Consider the following 19,268-nt stretch of genomic DNA (forward strand, 5'->3'; position numbering starts at 1 on the left):
TATATTTAGATTTTGCATTTGTTGGTGGTTGTCACACCGCATAAAACTGAATCTGAGCTTATTGCTTGACTGAAACATTATGTAAGAGAGGGTCATAAGGAAAACTATCTGTCCTGATCAGGAAGGGTGATGCATGCAATTAATAGTGACTTTCACCGTTTGTCCCTCATGTAGGTTATTCCGATGTACCTTGACTAACATTCCTCAAACTCAGGCCTTACTGAACAAAGCCAAACTTCCTTTGGGGCTCCTGCTTCATCCTTTCAAAGACCTATCGGTATGATACATTATGTAAAACTCTGAGTGATGGGGAGTTGGCTTTCAGAATAAGGCATTCAAATAATCCTCCAAACAATATTTGGAGGATGGAGTGTGAGCGCTGTGCACATGCATTCCCCCCACATCCCATTTCTTCTGTAGGGCTTGAATCAAATGGTGTGGCCAGTACCTACAAATCGGGATTGCAAACCAGGATAGATCCTTTTACGCAATATCACCCAAAGCGACAGTTCAGTGGTTTGGGTGGCACTGCAGCTTGTGATTTGGTTCAATACAGAAAGTAAGGAATTAGGCCCTATGTGCAAGGGAAGGAAGAGTGTGGTCAAAATTCCCCAAACCATTGTTTTAGAAGATCATATGACTGCAGCCAGTATAAATAGTTTTGTTAGCCTTGCCCTAGAAAAATAACATTTCCTGCAAGATGACATTTCAGAGCCCCACTTGAAAGGAGCTTTGTTAATGGAGACCTTCCAATTCTTCAACATCTTATCTATACCCTTGTGGTAGTAACTTTGTGTGTCATTCAGCACTGAAGCCTTCAAAAGCCGTATGGTGTTAGGTTTATTCTTAACAGATATTTCAGTTGCTAATCTTTAAATCAAAGAGTGCATTCAAAATCTGCCTTTCCCTGATTTTTAACCTGCTGTGAATAGGTTGCTGTTTGCAAATAGGTAGAGGGTTTCTAGGCTGGGGAATAACTACTTGATCCTAGTGGGAAATGATTGTGGCATCGGTTGTTAGCATTGTAGACAGCCACTCTACCCTGTTTTCTTATAATGGGTTTCCTTTTTATGTAAATGTACATTTGAATGTGATCTTACAGGATTAAGTTTAATACTCCAGTTTAAGAATATGCTGGTAAGGGGACTAGTGGCCAAAACTAAACAGCACTTCCTGATAAAAGGAGGGATTGTGATTGTATCCTACAAAGTCATTGCACCAGTGGAACAACATCCTCTTGCAATGGAATTTCCCTTCCCTCTCCTCCTCCTCCTCCTCCTACAACTGCCCCAGTTTGCTCTGGGGTTTTTCAAACCCTCTGCAGCAGTTGATGGGGGGTAAGGAAGGAGAGGGAAAGGAAGTTCTGTGGGACAAGCTAAGTTGTACCATTAGATACAACCGTAGTAGTCCTTCTGCTTCCATTTTACTGCAGCAATAAACTTTGTGCATTGCCACTTAAAATAATTTTTTGCTTGTAAAACTGGTGATTTAACATAATATGGTGGTCTTGCAAAACCATTTCCCATCCCAGAGCATGATTCATGTATGTCTCAGTGTCAAATAAAACACTGAGCCGCAGTTAAAATAATTGTTGTTATCACACATGTGGAAACCCACCTTCAGCTGACAGAGACGCTAGTGCTTAGACCATTGTACCATATCTGTTTACATCTGGGCCAGAGGTAGGCACCCAAATTACTCAAGGTGGCTAGTGTATTCCCAACACATGACTTACAAAAGCATTTCTCTTTTCCAGCAATTGCCTGTGGTAACCTCCAGTACAATTGTGAGATGTCGTAGCTGTAGGACATACATCAATCCTTTTGTCAGCTTTCTTGACCAAAGGAGATGGAAGTGCAATTTATGTTACAGAGTGAATGATGGTGAGTTTTCTTTGTCAAATGAGCATAAATCCACTAAAAGCATCAACTGTATTTATATCAGATACTTGCTGTATGTTAATATGCTACCTGCTTCCAGTGGGACATCATTGTATCAATTGCTAGCTCTTTCAAGGGTTTAGTGCTTGAGGATGTAACATGTTAGGGGGATAAATGTTATATGATAACCCTAGGGAATGCTAGGTGTACGACTATATCTAGAATATTCAATCCCTAGAATGCTTGTATCTTGTAGTAAAGCACTATATTTCCCCCCCTCTTGCAGTTCCTGAAGAATTTATGTACAATCCTGTGACAAGAGTTTATGGAGAACCTCATAAAAGACCTGAAGTTCAAAATGCCACAATTGAGTTTATGGCTCCTTCTGAATATATGGTGAGGTCCTTTACCCAAGCTAGCTGCCTGCTATAATAACCCAATTCAAAACAGCTTCTGTTCTGTAGAAGACCTTATTCCCTTCCCTGTCTTTTACATGCAAAGCAGGGTTTTCAAAGTGACTACCCTGTTCTGTGGAATAGCATCCCTGTTGAGGTACAACAGGTGTCCACTATCTGTACTTTGGGAGTCAACTGAAGACCTTTTTGATATGACAGCCTTTTCCAGATGGATGAAAAGGCGACTGCCTTGGGTTTAAAAACAAATCAAGGGAACACCTGTCTTCAGGGGGTGGGTGGGGATTGTATTTTTTATTATTAAAGAAATAGCTGTTTTTATGGTATGCATGGAAATCATCTGGCAAAACATGTAAAATGCAATTTATAAATAATAAAAATATAAAAGTAAGTCAAGGTAAGTGTACTGCTTTAGGAAAAAGTTGCTATATTAGTATAGTTCTCATTTTGATTATATTGCACTGTATTAGTCTAGGATAAATGGCTGTGATCCACACAGTGCCAAGCATAAGCATAAGTGCTTATGTTTTCAGTAATGAGGGATTACCCATTTTTCTTTGACTATAGCATTCACACCATGTTGAATGCTGTTCCCTGGTGGTGTCCTTGCCATCAGGAACGGCTCCCCCCATCCTTGTGTGTGTGTGTGTGCGCGCGCGCACAGAAGGGAGCACAGATAAGCCCTGGAGGACATGCAGCACACCAAATCTATCCCATGGATGCTGCCCACTGAATATAGCTTTTTTTTGTAAAATTGCAAGCCTATTGCCTATAAATGCAATAGACTGGTTGTATTCACTCTGCTAACTTCCATGATAGAATTGTGACCCATAAGTGTATCTGGCTTGGTTATCAGGCATAGCCTTTCTCTGTCTTAATATGACACCAAGAAAAGGAATGAAAATCCTCTCAAATAAAGATGTTCATTTTTAGTAGAGAAAACACCTAATGTACCCCAACATGACATATTTTTAAATGTTTCCAGACCACCCTTCGGCAATTGAGATACCAGGTGTCTTACAAACACAAATAAAGCAAATTCATTATAATTCAATGGAGCATAAAACAACAAATTTGTACATAAAAACAATGGCAAGCAGAACAGGTTGGATACTAATCAACTTTAAAACTTCACAAAGCCTCGGTAAATATGTATTGACTCTGACATTCCAGAGATCTGGTGCCACAACAGGGAAGACAATGTCCCTCATTGTCACATAATGAACTTAACCCAGCGATGAGTCAGGAAGACAAGCCATGTGTATTGTGCCTTCCAAGGAAAAGATGATCCTTATTTTTAAAAAATTCAAAGAGCAACTGCTTGTTGTTCCTTGATACTAGCCTCAGAATTTCAAAACATATTTGAAACCTTGTACATGATTGGGACAGGACATGGGATAATATTGGATGTCAGCACAGATAGCTGCAGCTCAGTATTCCAAATGTGTGAGAAATTTGGTTTCCTCTCCCACATTCCATTCCTGGCATGTATATTTCAAGTGATGGATGAAAACACACAATGCCTGGTTGTTCTCAGCTTGTTTCCCCCCCCCCCCTTCTCCAGCAAAAACCTACCTTTTCCAATTGTGCTTCTAATTTTAATTTAAAATCAACTAGGAGTAGTGTTGTGACAAGGTTTAGAAATTTAAACTAAGGTAACTGTTTCTTTTTCAGCTACGTCCACCTCAGCCTCCTGTGTACCTCTTTGTGTTTGATGTGTCACATAATGCAATAGAAACAGGATACTTGAACACTGTATGCAAGACCGTGTTGGACAATCTAGATTTGTAAGTCCTGCACATCTTTTCACTCTGTCCATATAGTTTTTAATGTTCATGTCATTGTCATGTTTAGTCCAATCCTTTCATGTGCCAAACCTGAAAAAATTCACTTGGTGTTATTTCAAGCTGCCATATGCACCCTACGCATTTACTGTGAATTTCAGGTACCAAATTTGTATTCATCACCGAAACAATTGACATTCTCAAGCTCATTGTATTAAACCCGCCAATTTGCTGCACTGTATTTCTTTTCATTAAAACAACTAAAGGACTTTAGTTTCTTGTGGTACTGTACTGGATTGCAAAAGAATATATTCAAGAAGCACATTCAGGCAAATAACGAATGCAAGTACTTCGTAGAGGCATTCTGATTAGGAACATTGTGCTTTTGTATTGTTTTTTCAATAAACAAATGTAAATATATTGGTGTAACAAATGAAATCTTTATAGAACCTACAGTGCATTTCAGATATGCTTGGAATAACCCTAACCTAGATCCAACCCATTCCAAATTTTTTCTCCTTGCAAGATTATTTTTCCTTAACATGGAGCCTTGCATGGTGATATGTTTTTGTTACCTTAATAAAATCAGCATAAGGTTTTAATCTACAACATTGAATGCTGCCACCCTGAATGACATTTTGATAGCTGTTTGCAACAAAAATGAAGCATTAAGCAAAGGGTAATGCATTACAAGCATTTATTCCCAAAGAAAATACATCTATCTGACATGAATGTGCACCTAGGGCCTTATTAAACCTGATACCAAGTTTCTATGTTTAATTTTCAGACTACCAGGAAACACTAGAACAAAAATAGGCTTTATAACATTTGACAGCACAATCCATTTCTATAGCCTTCAGGAAGGTCTCTCTCAGCCCCAGATGTTGATAGTTTCAGATATTGAAGGTAAGTAGAAATAATCTGTAGCATTAGATTTATGAAGTATGCTTTGTGATTCCTAGAATCAGAACTGGTGTAATAGACTTGCTGCTGTAGAGGTGCAGGGAGGCTGCTCATTCACTTGGTTCCTCAGATATTACAGCCCCTTTCAAAAGAAAGGGCAACTTTATTGACTCTCTCCTGTCATTTGTCTACCCCAGTAAAAGGAAAATTGAGGCACTGCTGCTTCCTGAAAAGGCTGCCTGAGTCAGCACATGGGACATCCTTGTGCCATTGCCACCTCAGAAGCTGCCTTTTTCAGTATGGGTCAAACCACCTTTTTGACAAGAATGGGATGGAGCACCTCACTTGCCACTCTCGAGGCTTTTGCATCTTCATTTTTTATCCACTTCTGTGTTCATTAAACAACTTTTTATCTGGGCTTTCTAATTGTTGGGGGTCATTCATTCCTCTTGGAAGGGACATCAAAGTTGTTGGTCTTGCCTTTGACTGGAGAATGGGTTAACTGTTTCCTGCTGACATACAAGAATGGAACTTTGCAGTAAAACCAACTTTTCATTTTCTTGCAGAGGTGCCTTTGGGTGGGTGGGTGGGGGGAATTGCTAAAGCAGCTTAACCAACCAGTTCTTCTAAAGCATTTTTCTCAGTGGACAGTCCAAAGATGTCCAGTTGCATACCATATCCTTGACTGAAGTGTCTGTTGCTGTGGAAGAGTCTGATATCTCCTTCCCACCTGCCTGGACTATTATGAAAAGAATGCTTTACAAGCACTTAATGCATTTCGTAGATGTGGGGAATATTTAAGAATACTTCTTAAACAGTCAAACTGATTCAGAGAGCTTTCACTGTATGTTTGTTTTTCTTACAGACGTGTTTATCCCAATGCCGGAAAACCTACTAGTAAACTTAAATGAAAGTAAAGAGGTAAGATTAATACTATGCAGTCATTATGCAAGTATATGTTTAAAACAGATGTTATTTAACTCTGTCCTTTTGATCATTTCCCCCTAGCCCTTTTACAGCTATGAGCTAAATTTTTTTGCCCACTCCAGTTGATTGGTTGCGCAAATATGTACAGTGCAAAGTTCTTTGGCAACTGACTAGGCAACATGTCTTCTAAGAACAGAATAAATGATAAAACCGCTAATCTGAATTTGAGGGAGTGGGGGGAGCTGACTTCTGAAACTTTAACAGTTATACTTGAACATGTTCAGTTTGAAATCAGTGGTGTCCAATCTTTATCTTCAAAGTAAAAAAATATTTCCTTTATGCTTCATGTGTATTTGGTATAGATTCCCTCTTTCTAGAAGAAACCAAATATGGTATAAGCAGGTGCTTCCCAAATTATCAAATGATGTGGTATTAGTGTTTCCCAAAAATATCCAAGTCTTCAGTTTTATTAGATTATGCTGCCATATACAGTGGTACCTTGGGTTAAGTACTTAATTTGTTCCAGAGGTCCGTTCTTAACCTGAAACTGTTCTTAACCTGAAGCACCACTTTAGCTAATGGCGCCTCCTGCTGCCGCCACACCGCCGGAGCACGACTTCTGTTCTCATCCTGAATCAAAGTTCTTAACTCGTACTATTTCTGGGTTAGCAGAGTCTGCAACCTAAAGCGGATGTAACCCGAGGTATCACTGTAGTTTGATACAAAGCAAAGTTCCATGTGTGCTTGCATGTGAATAGGTAGGATATAATGCATATTACTGGAGTTGCAAGACTGTTTTAAAGCACAGATACCGTATTTTTCGCTCTATAACACGCACCTGACCATAACACGCACATCGTTTTTAGAGGAGGAAAACAAGGGAAAAAATATTCTGAATGAAACAGTGGACGTATCATTTTTGTGATTCATGCTGTGGCCACAGACATGTGATCTGATGGTGAATTTGGGGTGACCCAATGCAAAAATCCTGAGCATCCCTGTGGATCCATGCTTTGTAACCACGTTTTTGCACCATTGCAGCCCCAGGCAACAGTGGGTGCATGATTTTGGGGGGGGGGCAGGCTGTAGCCATGGACATGCTATGTGCTCTGATGGTGAATTTGGGGTGACCCAATGCAAAAATCCTGAGAATCCCTGTGGATCCATGCTTTGTAACCACGTTTTTGCACCATTGCAGCCCCAGGCAACAGTGGGTGCGTGATTTTTTTGGGGGGGGACAGGCTGTAGCCATGGACATGCTATGTGCTCTGATGGTGAATTTTGGCTGACCCAATGCAAAGATCCTGAGGATCCCTGTGGATCCATGCTTTGTAACCACGTTTTTGCACCATTGCAGCCCCAGGCAACAATGGGTGTGTGATTTTTTTTTGGGGGGACAGGCTGTAGCCATGGACATGCTGTGTGCTCTGATGGTGAATTTGGGGTGACCCAATGCAAAGATCCTGAGGATCCATGTGGATCCATGCTTTGTAACCACATTTTAAGTGGGGAGGGAAGGAAAAACACAGAAGGCTAAGAATGCAGGAGAGGGCTATAACGTGAGGAAAGGAAGGCAAAAGTTTTCCCCCACCCACCCACACAAGCCAGCCACTGTTTAAGGATTTCATCCTTTTAAATGGAAGAAAGCATATTTGAATGCTGTGTGTCTCCAAAAACAAAAAGCAGGAAGTCAAATCAGAATTTTAAGCCGAACCTGTAATCTCTCTTCCCTTCACAAACATTGTTCCCTCCGGAGCAGGGACAGGATAGAGCGAGGGACGCTCTGCTTTCCCCTCTACTTGCCTGGAGGGGAGGGGCTTTCCCTGCTCTTTGTTCGGACGCTCTGCTTTCCTCTCTACTTGCCTGGAGGGGAGGGGCTTTCCCTGCTCTTTGTTCCGTTTGAGCAAACACAGCAACGAAACAGAGCAGGGTGGGCAGAGAGACCCTGAGGCAGAATGCAGGAAAGCAACAGCTTTCTCACGGAGCTCCCTTCTCCCTGAAGCGCGGTTTGATTTTTGCCTTATTTTTCGGCTACAGGGACCACACATTCGCTGCATAACACGCACAGACATTTCCCCTTCCTTTTTAGGAGAAAAAATCTGCGTGTTATAGAGCGAAAAATACGGTACTTTGTAATATTAATCAAGAGGACTTTAAATCCTTATTAAAGCGTTTCTATATGAGACTTCACTTCAGGAATTTAGCATTACTTTTAAGCTCATACCCTTGGTGAACACGCTATAGGCACAATAACTAAGCTCCCCCCCCCTCAAAAAAAGAATCCCAAATTCTGTTTATCCAGCCGCCCACCTGTGTTGCAGATATTGAAGCTTCTGTTAGTCTATCTTGAAATTATATTCAGGGAGACGAGGATGGTAATGGGCTGGAGATTGGGACCACATTTTTGGACAAGTATGTGAAAGATAGAAAGGACAGTTCATTGAATTTGTGGGCTTATGTTTGATTTTGAAAGAATGTATATCTTGGAAGGGGTTGGGAATCTTCAGAGACCAGTTGCTATAAAATGGCAAGGCTTACTATTTGCTAACAAAATGTCTTTTATGAATGCTTCTAATGAAATTTTGAATTCTATGGGAGACATGTCTTTTGAATATTCTAATGCTCTTATTTCACCCCCAGCTAATTCAAGATTTATTGAAAACGTTGCCTCAAATGTTCACTAACTCCCTCGAAACTCAGAGTGCTCTGGGACCTGCACTACAGGCTGCCTTTAAATTGATGTCCCCCACTGGTGGTCGGATTTCTGTCTTCCAGACACAACTTCCAACTGTAGGAGTGGGTGCACTCAAACCTCGGGAAGAGCCTAACCAAAAAGCTGCTGCAAAGGTTAGCAAAAGCTGCTTTCTATGTATTCTTTAAGTAACCCTTAATTTAACTTGTCTTACTGGCTGCAACTGCATCCCTCAAAACACCCTTTTGAACCCATGCCCAGCCTCTTTTACGGATAAGTTGAGCTACTGCTTCAATCCATGCAAGTTTATGAAGAACAGCAGAAATGTGTATTTTGAAGTTCTACCATTTTGACTTTTTTACCAGGATATCCATCTTACACCATCTACTGACTTCTATAAAAAGTTGGCCTTGGACTGTTCTGGACAGCAGGTTGCAGTTGACCTGTTCCTCCTTAGCGGGCAGTACTCTGACTTGGCTTCATTAGGTGAGTAAGGTATTTTCACATTTGTGTTTTCTGATGTCTCATTGTGAAAAGGAAAAGAAATCAGCATGATAGTTTTAACAATACGTTTTAAATAGTAAAAACTGAATCTTAATGCTGGGTTCCAGTTGGAGTATAGGAAGTTAAATTTTAATACAATAAGCTGAATGCGCACAAGTTAAATGTGCATAAGTTGTGGGCTTACTGTAACATTTCTACAATATTTTAAAATACCCTGGCACATACTTTCTCCAAATACTGTTAGTGCATTTCCTAATACTATCAATGTTAGATTGTATTTATTGTGTTGACTGTAGTTTGTTCCTTCAATTTATCCTTGGATTTTTATTTTTAGGTTGTATATCGAGGTATTCAGCTGGTAGTGTCTATTACTACCAATCTTACCATCAACAACACAATCCTCTTCTGGTGGAAAAACTACAGAAAGAGCTGAAACGATACTTGACTCGGAAGATTGGTTTTGAGGCTGTCATGCGAATAAGGTGTACGAAAGGTCAGACAATTAAATTTGCTAATGTTAAGCAAAGTAGTGCTTCCATAAGTGCCCAAATAAGTAATTGGCAGAAGCGCACATGCAAATATTTAAAAGCTTAGCATCGTGAATTTATAATATTTAGAACAGTGAACATGCATCTGTGAATGTATTAGATTCTCCCAGTGTGTTGTGATCCAGTGGTCTAGAATACTCGGTGGTTGTTCTCTCTGTCGACGAGTAGGCCAGGCTGTTTCCAAAAATAAAAGACTTGGATGTGTTGAATTTGGAGTCAGGAAGCAGTTCCCACGTCCCTAGAGCTGGATTTCTGCTTCTTCAGTTTTAATGGATACAGGTCTTTAAATCTTTCCTTATACAAAAAATAGCACCTTTGTCTATTTGTTATTTACTTTTAAAAATAAAGAAAACAAAATTAAAGAGAATATTCTTGAACTAACTAGCCTTGAGAAAGGTAAATGTTTGTTTGTGTGATCTTGCCCTGGATTTACATATAGAGTCTACCAAGTCTAGTTTAAAATAACCTTCAGACAGTTCTGCCAGTGGAAAAAATTGTTAAAAAAGTGAGACCATCCCCCGAGTGTTAATCTTTAAATCAAGATCAGGTGAAATAGTAATGGAGTTGCTTCTCTGTCTTTTATTTTGAGAGCGTTATTTTATTTTCCTTAGTCCCCCTTACAGGACTTGACGGACTCCCTGTGATAATGCAAGTGTTAATACATGTGTGTAATTATTCCTTAAGATATTGTGCTACTTATCTGTTTAGTCACTGAGACTGAGACTTTGAGACATTGGCTTGGTCCAAAGAGCCCTCTGCATGTGCCAAAATAGCTTCCACATCAGCACAGGAGGATTGTTGCCCTTTGCACTTATGTTAAATATTTCTCTAATAAAACTTTCCAGCAATGCGAGAGTTTGTAGTGGAAATGGGTGCTAGACAGCGTCAGTATGTCCATGGAATATCACATATGGCCCTTTGAATCTCAGCCATTACATTATACAAGTTCTCTGAATAGAGGACACCCAGTAAATACGTGTTTAGTGGCACTGCCTAAGGCTGGTCTGATGCTGGAGAACTGGATAAATTACTGAACTTCAGCAGCTTTCAGACGTGCTTATGACTTTCTTTGCAAGAAGTCAAAACGACATTAGTTTATAAAGTAATATTAGTTTTCAGCATTAAGGAGACAATGCTGTCAAAGTGATTGTGCAAGATTTGAGTTGAAATAGTATTCCTGAAACACTTTTCTCTTCCATAGGCCTTTCGATTCATACCTTCCATGGCAACTTCTTTGTACGGTCAACAGATCTGTTGTCTTTACCCAATGTGAACCCTGATGCAGGATATGCAGTACAGATGTCAGTAGAGGAGAATCTCACAGACATGCAGGTTGTCTGCTTCCAGTCAGCTCTCCTCTATACATCTAGTAAAGGTAAGGATGTCATGGCATCAGTTGCCACTAGTAGTATCTGCTACAAAATATATACATGCTTGTTGATCTACATGTTTTGTGAAGAAAAAATTAATTGGTCTTGAGTCTTCATAAATCTGACTAATTAGCGCACACTAGCTTGTTTGTAGTTTTTTCATTACTGCATTAATAAACTCCAGGCCAGAATGCACATTGTTAAATAGAACGACTGCTTAAACTGAAGATGGACAATTGTAGTATTTACAATTCTATGATTCTGTGTAGAGATTCCTGCATTGCAGGGGGTTGGACTAGATGATGCTCGGAGTCCCTTCCAAATCTATAATTCTATTATTTTTCTTTTAAAGTGTCCCTGGTGGAAGTTTGGTTGAAAAACTGCAACCTGTATTTGACTTACATGAATAACTACATTAAGGCAGGGGGGAAACTATTAATTATAATGTTGGGCTACATCTGTGAAGGTTTCTGAAGCATCACCTGGACACATTTGTTAGATGCAGCTCTGATGTTATGGATTTCCCTGTACAGGTGAAAGGAGGATTCGTGTTCACACTTTGTGCTTACCAGTTGTTAGCCAGCTGAGTGATGTTTATTTGGGAGCTGACGTGCAAGCAATTACCGGGCTGCTAGCCAATATGGGTAAGTGTTTTGGTTGTTTTTTGAATGTAAAGTATTTGTAGTTTTGAATAATAATGTCTGAGCAATTATTATTTTATTACCACCATATTGCTCTTGAGATACTGAAGGTGGTGGTGAATGTTTTTGGTTTATATTGACATAGAATGCATAGCATTCTGCTACAGCTGTGTGGGTTCAAGTGACTGAAACAATGACTCACTGTGTGAAGGGCTGACATTCTGCCATCTCTGGTTTGCATTCTTCCTAGCTTATTTTGGGGGGGGGGAGTGTGTGTGTGTGTGTGTGTGTGTGTGTGTTAAGCAACTGTAGAACCATAGATCATCAAGAACGCCTAACTTAGTATCCAAAATCAGTATGTACTTTTTTCTTTAGCTGTTGACCGGTCAGTTACTGCTAGCCTGAGTGATGCTCGGGATGCACTGGTGAATGCTGTAATAGATTCCCTGTCTGCGTACCGGTCCTCTGTCCTAACCATTCAGCAGCCTGGACTCATGGCTCCAATTTCATTACGTCTCTTCCCATTGTATGTGCTGGCTCTCTTAAAGCAGGTAAGGACAAAAGTGAAATTGAAAACATAATATCCAGGATATGAAGATGTGCACCAAAATACATGGAAACACTGGCTTTTGCCATTTCCTCTGTCCACTGCAGCTCCAGTGGTTTTTCAGTGTTCCATTTTGGCTTCCCTGAAACTTTACAAGTTGTGGTTAAAGCTTTTTGACAGCAGGTTTATGATAGGAGATTGTTCCTCAAGTCCTGGTGTGTGAGGAGAAACTGGCCCTCTGGATTTAGACTAATGAATCCTGCCTTCCAGATTGATAAGTGTTTGTTGCTGTTGCACTTTCAAATATATTAACTGTATTTAAATCAGACTGCATCAAACACAACATGAATTTTATACAAACAAATAAGCAGAGCACAGATTTGCCAGCAAAGTTGTCCTATCCACTGCAAAGACTTATGCCTGTACAACAGACTGCTTCTCCCTGTGTCCCCGTGCCTCTCTAAATCTATTCCAGAGGTTTTCCCCAATCCTCTGGAGCAGATGGCTTTATGTGTGTGAGGAGAAAAGATCTCATTGCACAGGTGCTAACACAAACAATTTTGTTGGATATTCTGAAACACTAGATTCTGAGTGCAGGCTTGCCTGCAACCCATAGCTCTTGGTGTGTGGCCCTCTGAGATGTCCTTTCATCTTCCTCTCTTACATATATTACCAAATGGGATATAAATTGTATGCTATGCTGTGTATGTTTACTTCCTGAGTAATGGATGTGGTAATGATGCTACTTTTATTTACAGAAAGCATTCCAAACCGGGACAAACATACGTTTAGATGATCGCATCTTTACCATGTGTCAAGTGAAAAACCAACCTTTAGTGTACCTCATGCTTATGATGCATCCTAATTTATACCGAATTGACAATCTCACCGACGAGGTATGATCATTTTTCTCTAAATTGTTCCTGTAAACACCACCTCTTAGGCCCGATAAGGTTTTGCCATGATTAAGGTTAATCATAGGTAAAGGTAAAGGGACCCCTGACCGTTCGGTCCAGTCGCGGACGACTGGGGTTGGGGCGCTCATCTCACTTTATTGGCTGAGGGAGCCGGCATACAGCTTCCAGGTCATGTGGCCAGCATGACTAAGCCGCTTCTGGCGAACCAGAGCAGCGCAAGGAAACACCGTTTACCTTCCCGCCGGAGCGGTACCTATTTATCTACTTGCACCTTGATGTGCTTTTGAACTGCTAGGTTGGCAGGAGCAGGGACCAAGCAATGGGAGCTCACTCCGTCGCGGGGATTCGAACCGCCAACCTTCTGATCGGCAAGTCCTAGGTTCTGTGGTTTCGCCCACAGTGCCACCCGCGTCCCTTAAGGTTAATCATACTGAAGGGTAAAATGCAGTTGGAACATATGGGTCGGTACATTGTGCCTTTTTACACAATAAAGGTCTTTATTCCTATTGTTAATCACGATCTGACCTGTAGCCTCTTCATATCTTATCAATTATATGCATTTTTCTTTAGGGAGCCCTCAACGTCAATGACAAAACAATACCTCAGCCTCCCATTCTCCAGCTGTCTGTGGAAAAGATAAATAGAGATGGTGCCTACCTTATGGATGCTGGCTCTGTAAGTTACATTCTGCTAATATTCGTATTGTGTGCAAAATGTGGCTCATTCTCTTTGAAGCTTCATAGCTGTCATTTGCCAGAAAGTGTATGAGAGGAGTAAAATGCACAGAGTAATGTTTTCTGGTTATCCATGTCTGTCTTTACAGGTGATGTTTTTGTGGGTTGGAAAGAATTGTGGACAGAACTTTATCAGCCGTGTCCTTGGAGTTCAACACTATGCATCAATACCACACAATATGGTAAGAATGTGCAGGCAACTCCCAACTCGCAAAACTGTGCACAAGGGTGCATAGTGCCGAAAGGGTGCAGGGTCAGAACAGGGTCAGAATGGACTTCTGCACATCCCAGAATGGAACCCCCACGTAAGTGAGGATTCCTCTGTAATTCAGAAGAACTTCTGGCTCCTTAGAACTACATAAAAAAGTTAAGCTACACAATTAAAATTCCTGCTGTGCAAACTATTGTATTTTTAAGGATTGGCTTACAGGCAGCTCACTTTACCTGTTCTAATCTTTAGATATCCCTCACAAGTGTCTGAATTTATGGGCAGCATTCAGTGAAATAGTTGCATTAGTGCAGAGGGATGTCTTTCCTCCAGATTGGCTCCAGAGAGTTGAGAAAGCCTCCAGAGCAGATTTAAGAGTTGTGCAGGCAGAGGAGAAGGGGAGATGGTTCCATTGCATGAGAAGAAACCCTTACACTTATAGAATGATCCGCTTAACACAATGTTGAATACACCCTGTATTTCCTTATTTAGGGGAACAAAAATGTTTCCTCAAAGATTTTCCACTATGTAGGCCTGAGGGTAGGGAATCTCCAGACTCTGTGATTTGCCATCATTTTTAAGGCTGTTTGCAAGTGGATGGTACAGAACTTGCTTGCATAGGGACTTTAGAGGCAAGTCCCTTTGACGTTGTCACATAATGTCACAATGGTGTCAGGTGATTGAGGGATCCACTTCCAGTCCTGAAGGAGACATTTGGGATAGGATCCAATGGAGTGCAAGCAGGTGTGCACTGCAGCTTTCCCCTCTCCTCCTGTCCTGTGCACCCCAAAACTTGCGCTGGAGAGTTGGAGGAGCTTCCAGAGCGTTGGGGTGGGGGTGGGAATCCTGTTACACAAGCGAATTTCTATTGCACATGCAAGTGAACCCCATTGAATGCCTCTTTGTTTAGGTATACACATTGTTCACTACAAATTAGCCAGGAGCTGAAGATAAAGGAACAGTGCAGAGAGCGAATCCTACTGCTGACTAAATCTTTTAAGTTTCAGAAGGGCTGCTCTTGCACCATGGTTGATTGATAGTGGGTTGCTGACAGACTGCTAATGGCATTTTGCACAATGCAGGTTTACTTGAGCAGCAGTGCCTGAAAAAATGCAGTGGGGACAGTTTTTGCCTTCTTCAAACAAATGGGGGTTATGCATATTCTTGCAGGTGTCTGGGGGCCAATATCAACCTGAATAGATCTGAATATAAATAACCTGAGTACTTTAGATATTATTTTTGACTGGTATTCACAGTAGCTCTTTTTGTGACAGACACAACTTCCAGAACTTGATACGGCTGAGTCTTCTAGAATGCTTGCTTTTATCTCTTGGCTGAGGGAGCAAAGGCCCTTCTTTCCTATATTGTATATTTTAAGGTAAGTGGCATTTTTATATGAGAAGACTACATCAGCACACAGACCTGGTAGCCGTGCAGCTTGCTGCTCACCTGGGACAGGTAGCAACTGGCTCTCTGTGAACAGCTTAGTTACAAACTTCCTCTGTTGCGTGCCCCCCGCCTATTAAAAAGAGGAACATTCTCTGCCTGCTTGCTTCTGGTAGAGATAGAGTGAGACCACATTCAGCGAAAGTAAAAAGGGGTAGCAACACTGATATTTGGTGGCATATGGGGAGTGTTAAGGAATGTACAAATGGAGGGATGCTCAGACCCTTAAGTAATTACCTGAAATGGCCAGTCTTGTGGCATGCATGGAATTCCCACACAAGCCAGTAGTTCCCTTCCATTTCAATAGCAAGAACAGCTACAGGGCTGTCCCAGGTGCTGCCATGAATGAAGAAGTATTTGCTTCCTCCGATCCATGTAGGTATCGGAGTTTGTGCCCATGCAAACAGCATGAGTATCTTTAATGCTGTAGATTCCCGACATGTTAACAAAATAGATTTTGCTTTTATCAGACAATTCACATTGTAAATATTTTCTAGGAATGAAGCATTAAAAAGTGTTGATGCTCATGAAATTCTGTTTGCTTTTATTTTTAAGGGATGAAAGTCCATGGAAACCAAGTTTCCTGCAAAATATGATAGAAGACAGAACAGAATCTGCATTATCGTACTATGAGTTCCTTTTGCATATTCAGCAGCAAGTGAATAAATGAGTCCCTTTCGAAGGACCGTTCCTGCATACAGAACACTTGTGCTTGTAATGCTCCTATAAAGTTTTTGGCCTGATGCAGTTGATGAGAATCTCACTGTGATTTTCAGAAAGAGAGGAAAAACAAAGCAAATAAAGGACCACCAAATCTTGTACTTCAAACAATTAAAATCCATTTGAACATGTTGGATGCCTTTTTAATTTGCTGCAGAATGTTTCACTGTAAGTAGCATTATAAAGGCAATATTGAAGAGCTGAACCTTTATACAAGATTTTTTTTTTGTTCAAAATACTATGTTTCTAACTTTTTGTTTTGTTTTTCTGCTTTGTTTTGCTGCTATATTTCAAACCTCCCAAGACTGAGTTGCAGGGAAACTATATTGTCTTGATTTATACAATATGTATCACTAATTTTTTAAAAAATACATTTTTAAAGAAGCAATGAAACAATTCATGGTGAACAAAATATTTAGTTTCTAGTGCTTTTCAAATTGGATTATGATAAGCAAGGCAGAGTAAACGTGAAGGGATCTGGCTGGATTTAAATGAATATGAAACAATTCATTTAAAAAGCTTTAAGATGCACCAGTATTCTGAAAGAACCATGAACTTGCACTATGTCCATTGAGAATTATAATCACATGGCCTGAATCGGCTACAAAAATGGTGACCATGGATTCTTGTCTTTGATAGTAACATGATGTGTGTAAGTCTTAATTCATTAATTGAAAGTAAATAGGGGAACAGACTGTTCAACCAAAAGTCATGGATTGCATTTGATTAAATATAAAGTCACATTTTTATATTCAGTTAAGATTTTTAATACGAGTGCTTAATGGTGACACTAAGCCATAATCATCACGTTAAAAACAGTGTTGAGTAACTTGTCTAAAATCCAGATGAGCATCTAACATGCTGCCATTTAAAATTGAAAAAATGCAGGGAAGAATTTTTGTGGCTACAATGGAAAAAGATTTCAGAAATCCCACTTAATAGGCAAGAATCCCAAGTTCTGCATAGTATAAGCAAGAATAATAAATGTTAGTTTTACTCATACCCAGGAAACTACTGTGAAATAAATCATGGCAAACAGCATTAGTGTTTTTATGTAGATTACCACACAAGCAGCCAGCATTAGTATCATCCTTCATCCATGGTAGAACTTCAACTTGTAGCTGTCTTGGATTTCTATTTTCTCTCACACCTCTTCTCCTCTCCCAAGAAAAGTGGATCGGAAATATACTTCCATTGCACTTCTTCTTTGGTGTTCCTTTTGTGGAATGATACTTTGCAGCCATTTTTTCAGACTGTTGCTTTTGTTCAGTTATAGAAGATTAACTGAAATGTCCTCAGTGACGGGCATGGGTAAGCATTACATGCACAAAAAGCCACTAAAGTTCTCTAAAGAACTGTGGTGTTTATAAACCAGCATTTCGAATCGGAATACCAACTCTTATCTACTTCTAACAACATTGTCTGCTAATCTATCCAGTGTGTCAGAGTGGTCTATAAAAAGTTGCTTATAGAATTGTTTACTTTCATGTTACAGGTGGGGGGGGGGTGAATCTCCCTCTTCAAAAGGGATTAAAATACCTTTTGAAATCTGCAAAAGAGAAGTTCCTTATTGCTGGTGTCATTCTTTTTTTTATAGTAGTAATCCAGTTATGGAAGTTGCTATCGAGAATGATATGCACATTTTCAGCATGTGATCATAATGCAGTGCGTGCTTGTGAGTACTGGAAATCAAAATCTGAATATTATTATTTTGACCATAGTTCCATGGACTCTTCTAAACAAAAGTGTACAAAATATACCAAGAACAATTTGTGCATAGATTGTGTGCTTAGATTATTTTTCTGGTTCAGGCACAGGTACTGTGCATGGATAACAAATGCATCCAGCACCCCTTGGGTGAATAACTGCTCCCTATGCTGCACGCATAATATTTTGAACAGATAACTGGTGTCGCCAGGCTTGACTGCACTCCTTGGGGTGGTGGGAGCCCTTAAATGTAGCACCATGCCCAGCTATCTCCTGTGCACAAATATACTTAGTTTGAAGAGTGTGTCATGGGGTGTGTGTATTTCAAATGTGGTTTCACTTCATGTAAGACAGGATGATAGGCCTTGACTGAACTAGCCTAACTGAGGGAGAAAATGATTTCAAGAATAAATCCCTAATCTCCACCTCTCTTAACAAAAATAAAAAGGATGGTGAGCACATTATACTGTCTGGATAGGAATGCTTTTTAGAATGTTCATGCTCTTTTTTGCAATATTGAATTTTCTAATTTTCCTCATGATGGACAAAACTACATCTGCTTCAAGTTGTGCTCCTTTTTTAATAATAGGGATTGCAGGGCAGACCCATGTGTAAAATTGCCTATGCTATACTTTTACTTACAACTGTCTCTTTTAAGATCTGTCACAACTTAACTAGGCAAGAATGGCCCTGATGCTTCCATCTTAGCATGGCAGTTCACAACAGATGTTCTCTATTTTTCTAGTTTTAAGATTTTTAAACAATTTAGTATGATTGATGGATATGTTAAATTCAGTCAGCATCAAAACCATCCATTTTAATTAGCCTTTACATCTCTGTAATTTCATAATTTGCAATAATGATGAGGTTTATTTTTATTCAAAATTAATTTAACAGAATATATAATCATACAGAATGTGAAGGGACCATCAAATGTGACATAAAGCTTCTGTCCACCAGTTACAGATTAAATCCTTACGTAGTAAATTTGATTTTGTAAAGTAGTGTAAAATATTGTAATATTAATCCTTGTTTTCTGAACTCAGACATTGATATTCGGTGTGAAATTGTAAACCATGCTCTTCTGAAATTGGAGGCAAGGTTTTACTTGTTCCCCTTTTTACAGTTTGTAATTTTCACTGTTTTATTCCTGTATAAAGTCATTTGTAACACATGCAAATGCTTATTTTAGCTGTGCTAATTTATCAAATTTGGCTACTCAATAAAATTAATTGAAAGAGCTCACACAGAACTTCATCAGTCCTTTTTACAAACAGAAGTTGGACGCCACAGGAAACTTGGCAGTGTTAGTGCCATAGCCAGGCTT

At 39.9% G+C, this 19,268-nt stretch overlaps 1 protein-coding gene across 2 annotated transcripts in view; it reads left to right on the top strand.

Moving 5' to 3' along the window:
* The window catches only part of SEC24A (SEC24 homolog A, COPII coat complex component), a 33,945-nt gene extending 14,759 nt beyond the window's left edge, over positions 1-19,186 (top strand). For both annotated transcript variants that reach the window (XM_083487973.1, XM_083487974.1), the window contains exons 7-23: positions 175-277; positions 1,757-1,883; positions 2,167-2,276; positions 3,968-4,080; positions 4,865-4,983; positions 5,846-5,901; positions 8,548-8,754; positions 8,965-9,085; positions 9,438-9,596; positions 10,853-11,026; positions 11,555-11,665; positions 12,038-12,213; positions 12,968-13,105; positions 13,697-13,801; positions 13,950-14,042; positions 15,343-15,446; positions 16,070-19,186. In XM_083487973.1, the coding sequence (XP_083344099.1) occupies positions 175-277; positions 1,757-1,883; positions 2,167-2,276; positions 3,968-4,080; positions 4,865-4,983; positions 5,846-5,901; positions 8,548-8,754; positions 8,965-9,085; positions 9,438-9,596; positions 10,853-11,026; positions 11,555-11,665; positions 12,038-12,213; positions 12,968-13,105; positions 13,697-13,801; positions 13,950-14,042; positions 15,343-15,446; positions 16,070-16,184 (2,131 nt within the window). In that variant the 3' untranslated portion in view covers positions 16,185-19,186. The remainder of the gene's footprint in view (positions 1-174; positions 278-1,756; positions 1,884-2,166; positions 2,277-3,967; positions 4,081-4,864; positions 4,984-5,845; positions 5,902-8,547; positions 8,755-8,964; positions 9,086-9,437; positions 9,597-10,852; positions 11,027-11,554; positions 11,666-12,037; positions 12,214-12,967; positions 13,106-13,696; positions 13,802-13,949; positions 14,043-15,342; positions 15,447-16,069) is intronic.
* The last annotated feature ends 82 nt before the right edge of the window (positions 19,187-19,268 follow it).

The sequence above is a fragment of the Podarcis liolepis genome (genome assembly GCF_965112155.1).
Source record: "Podarcis liolepis genome assembly, chromosome: 2".
Classification (NCBI taxonomy): domain Eukaryota; kingdom Metazoa; phylum Chordata; class Lepidosauria; order Squamata; family Lacertidae; genus Podarcis; species Podarcis liolepis.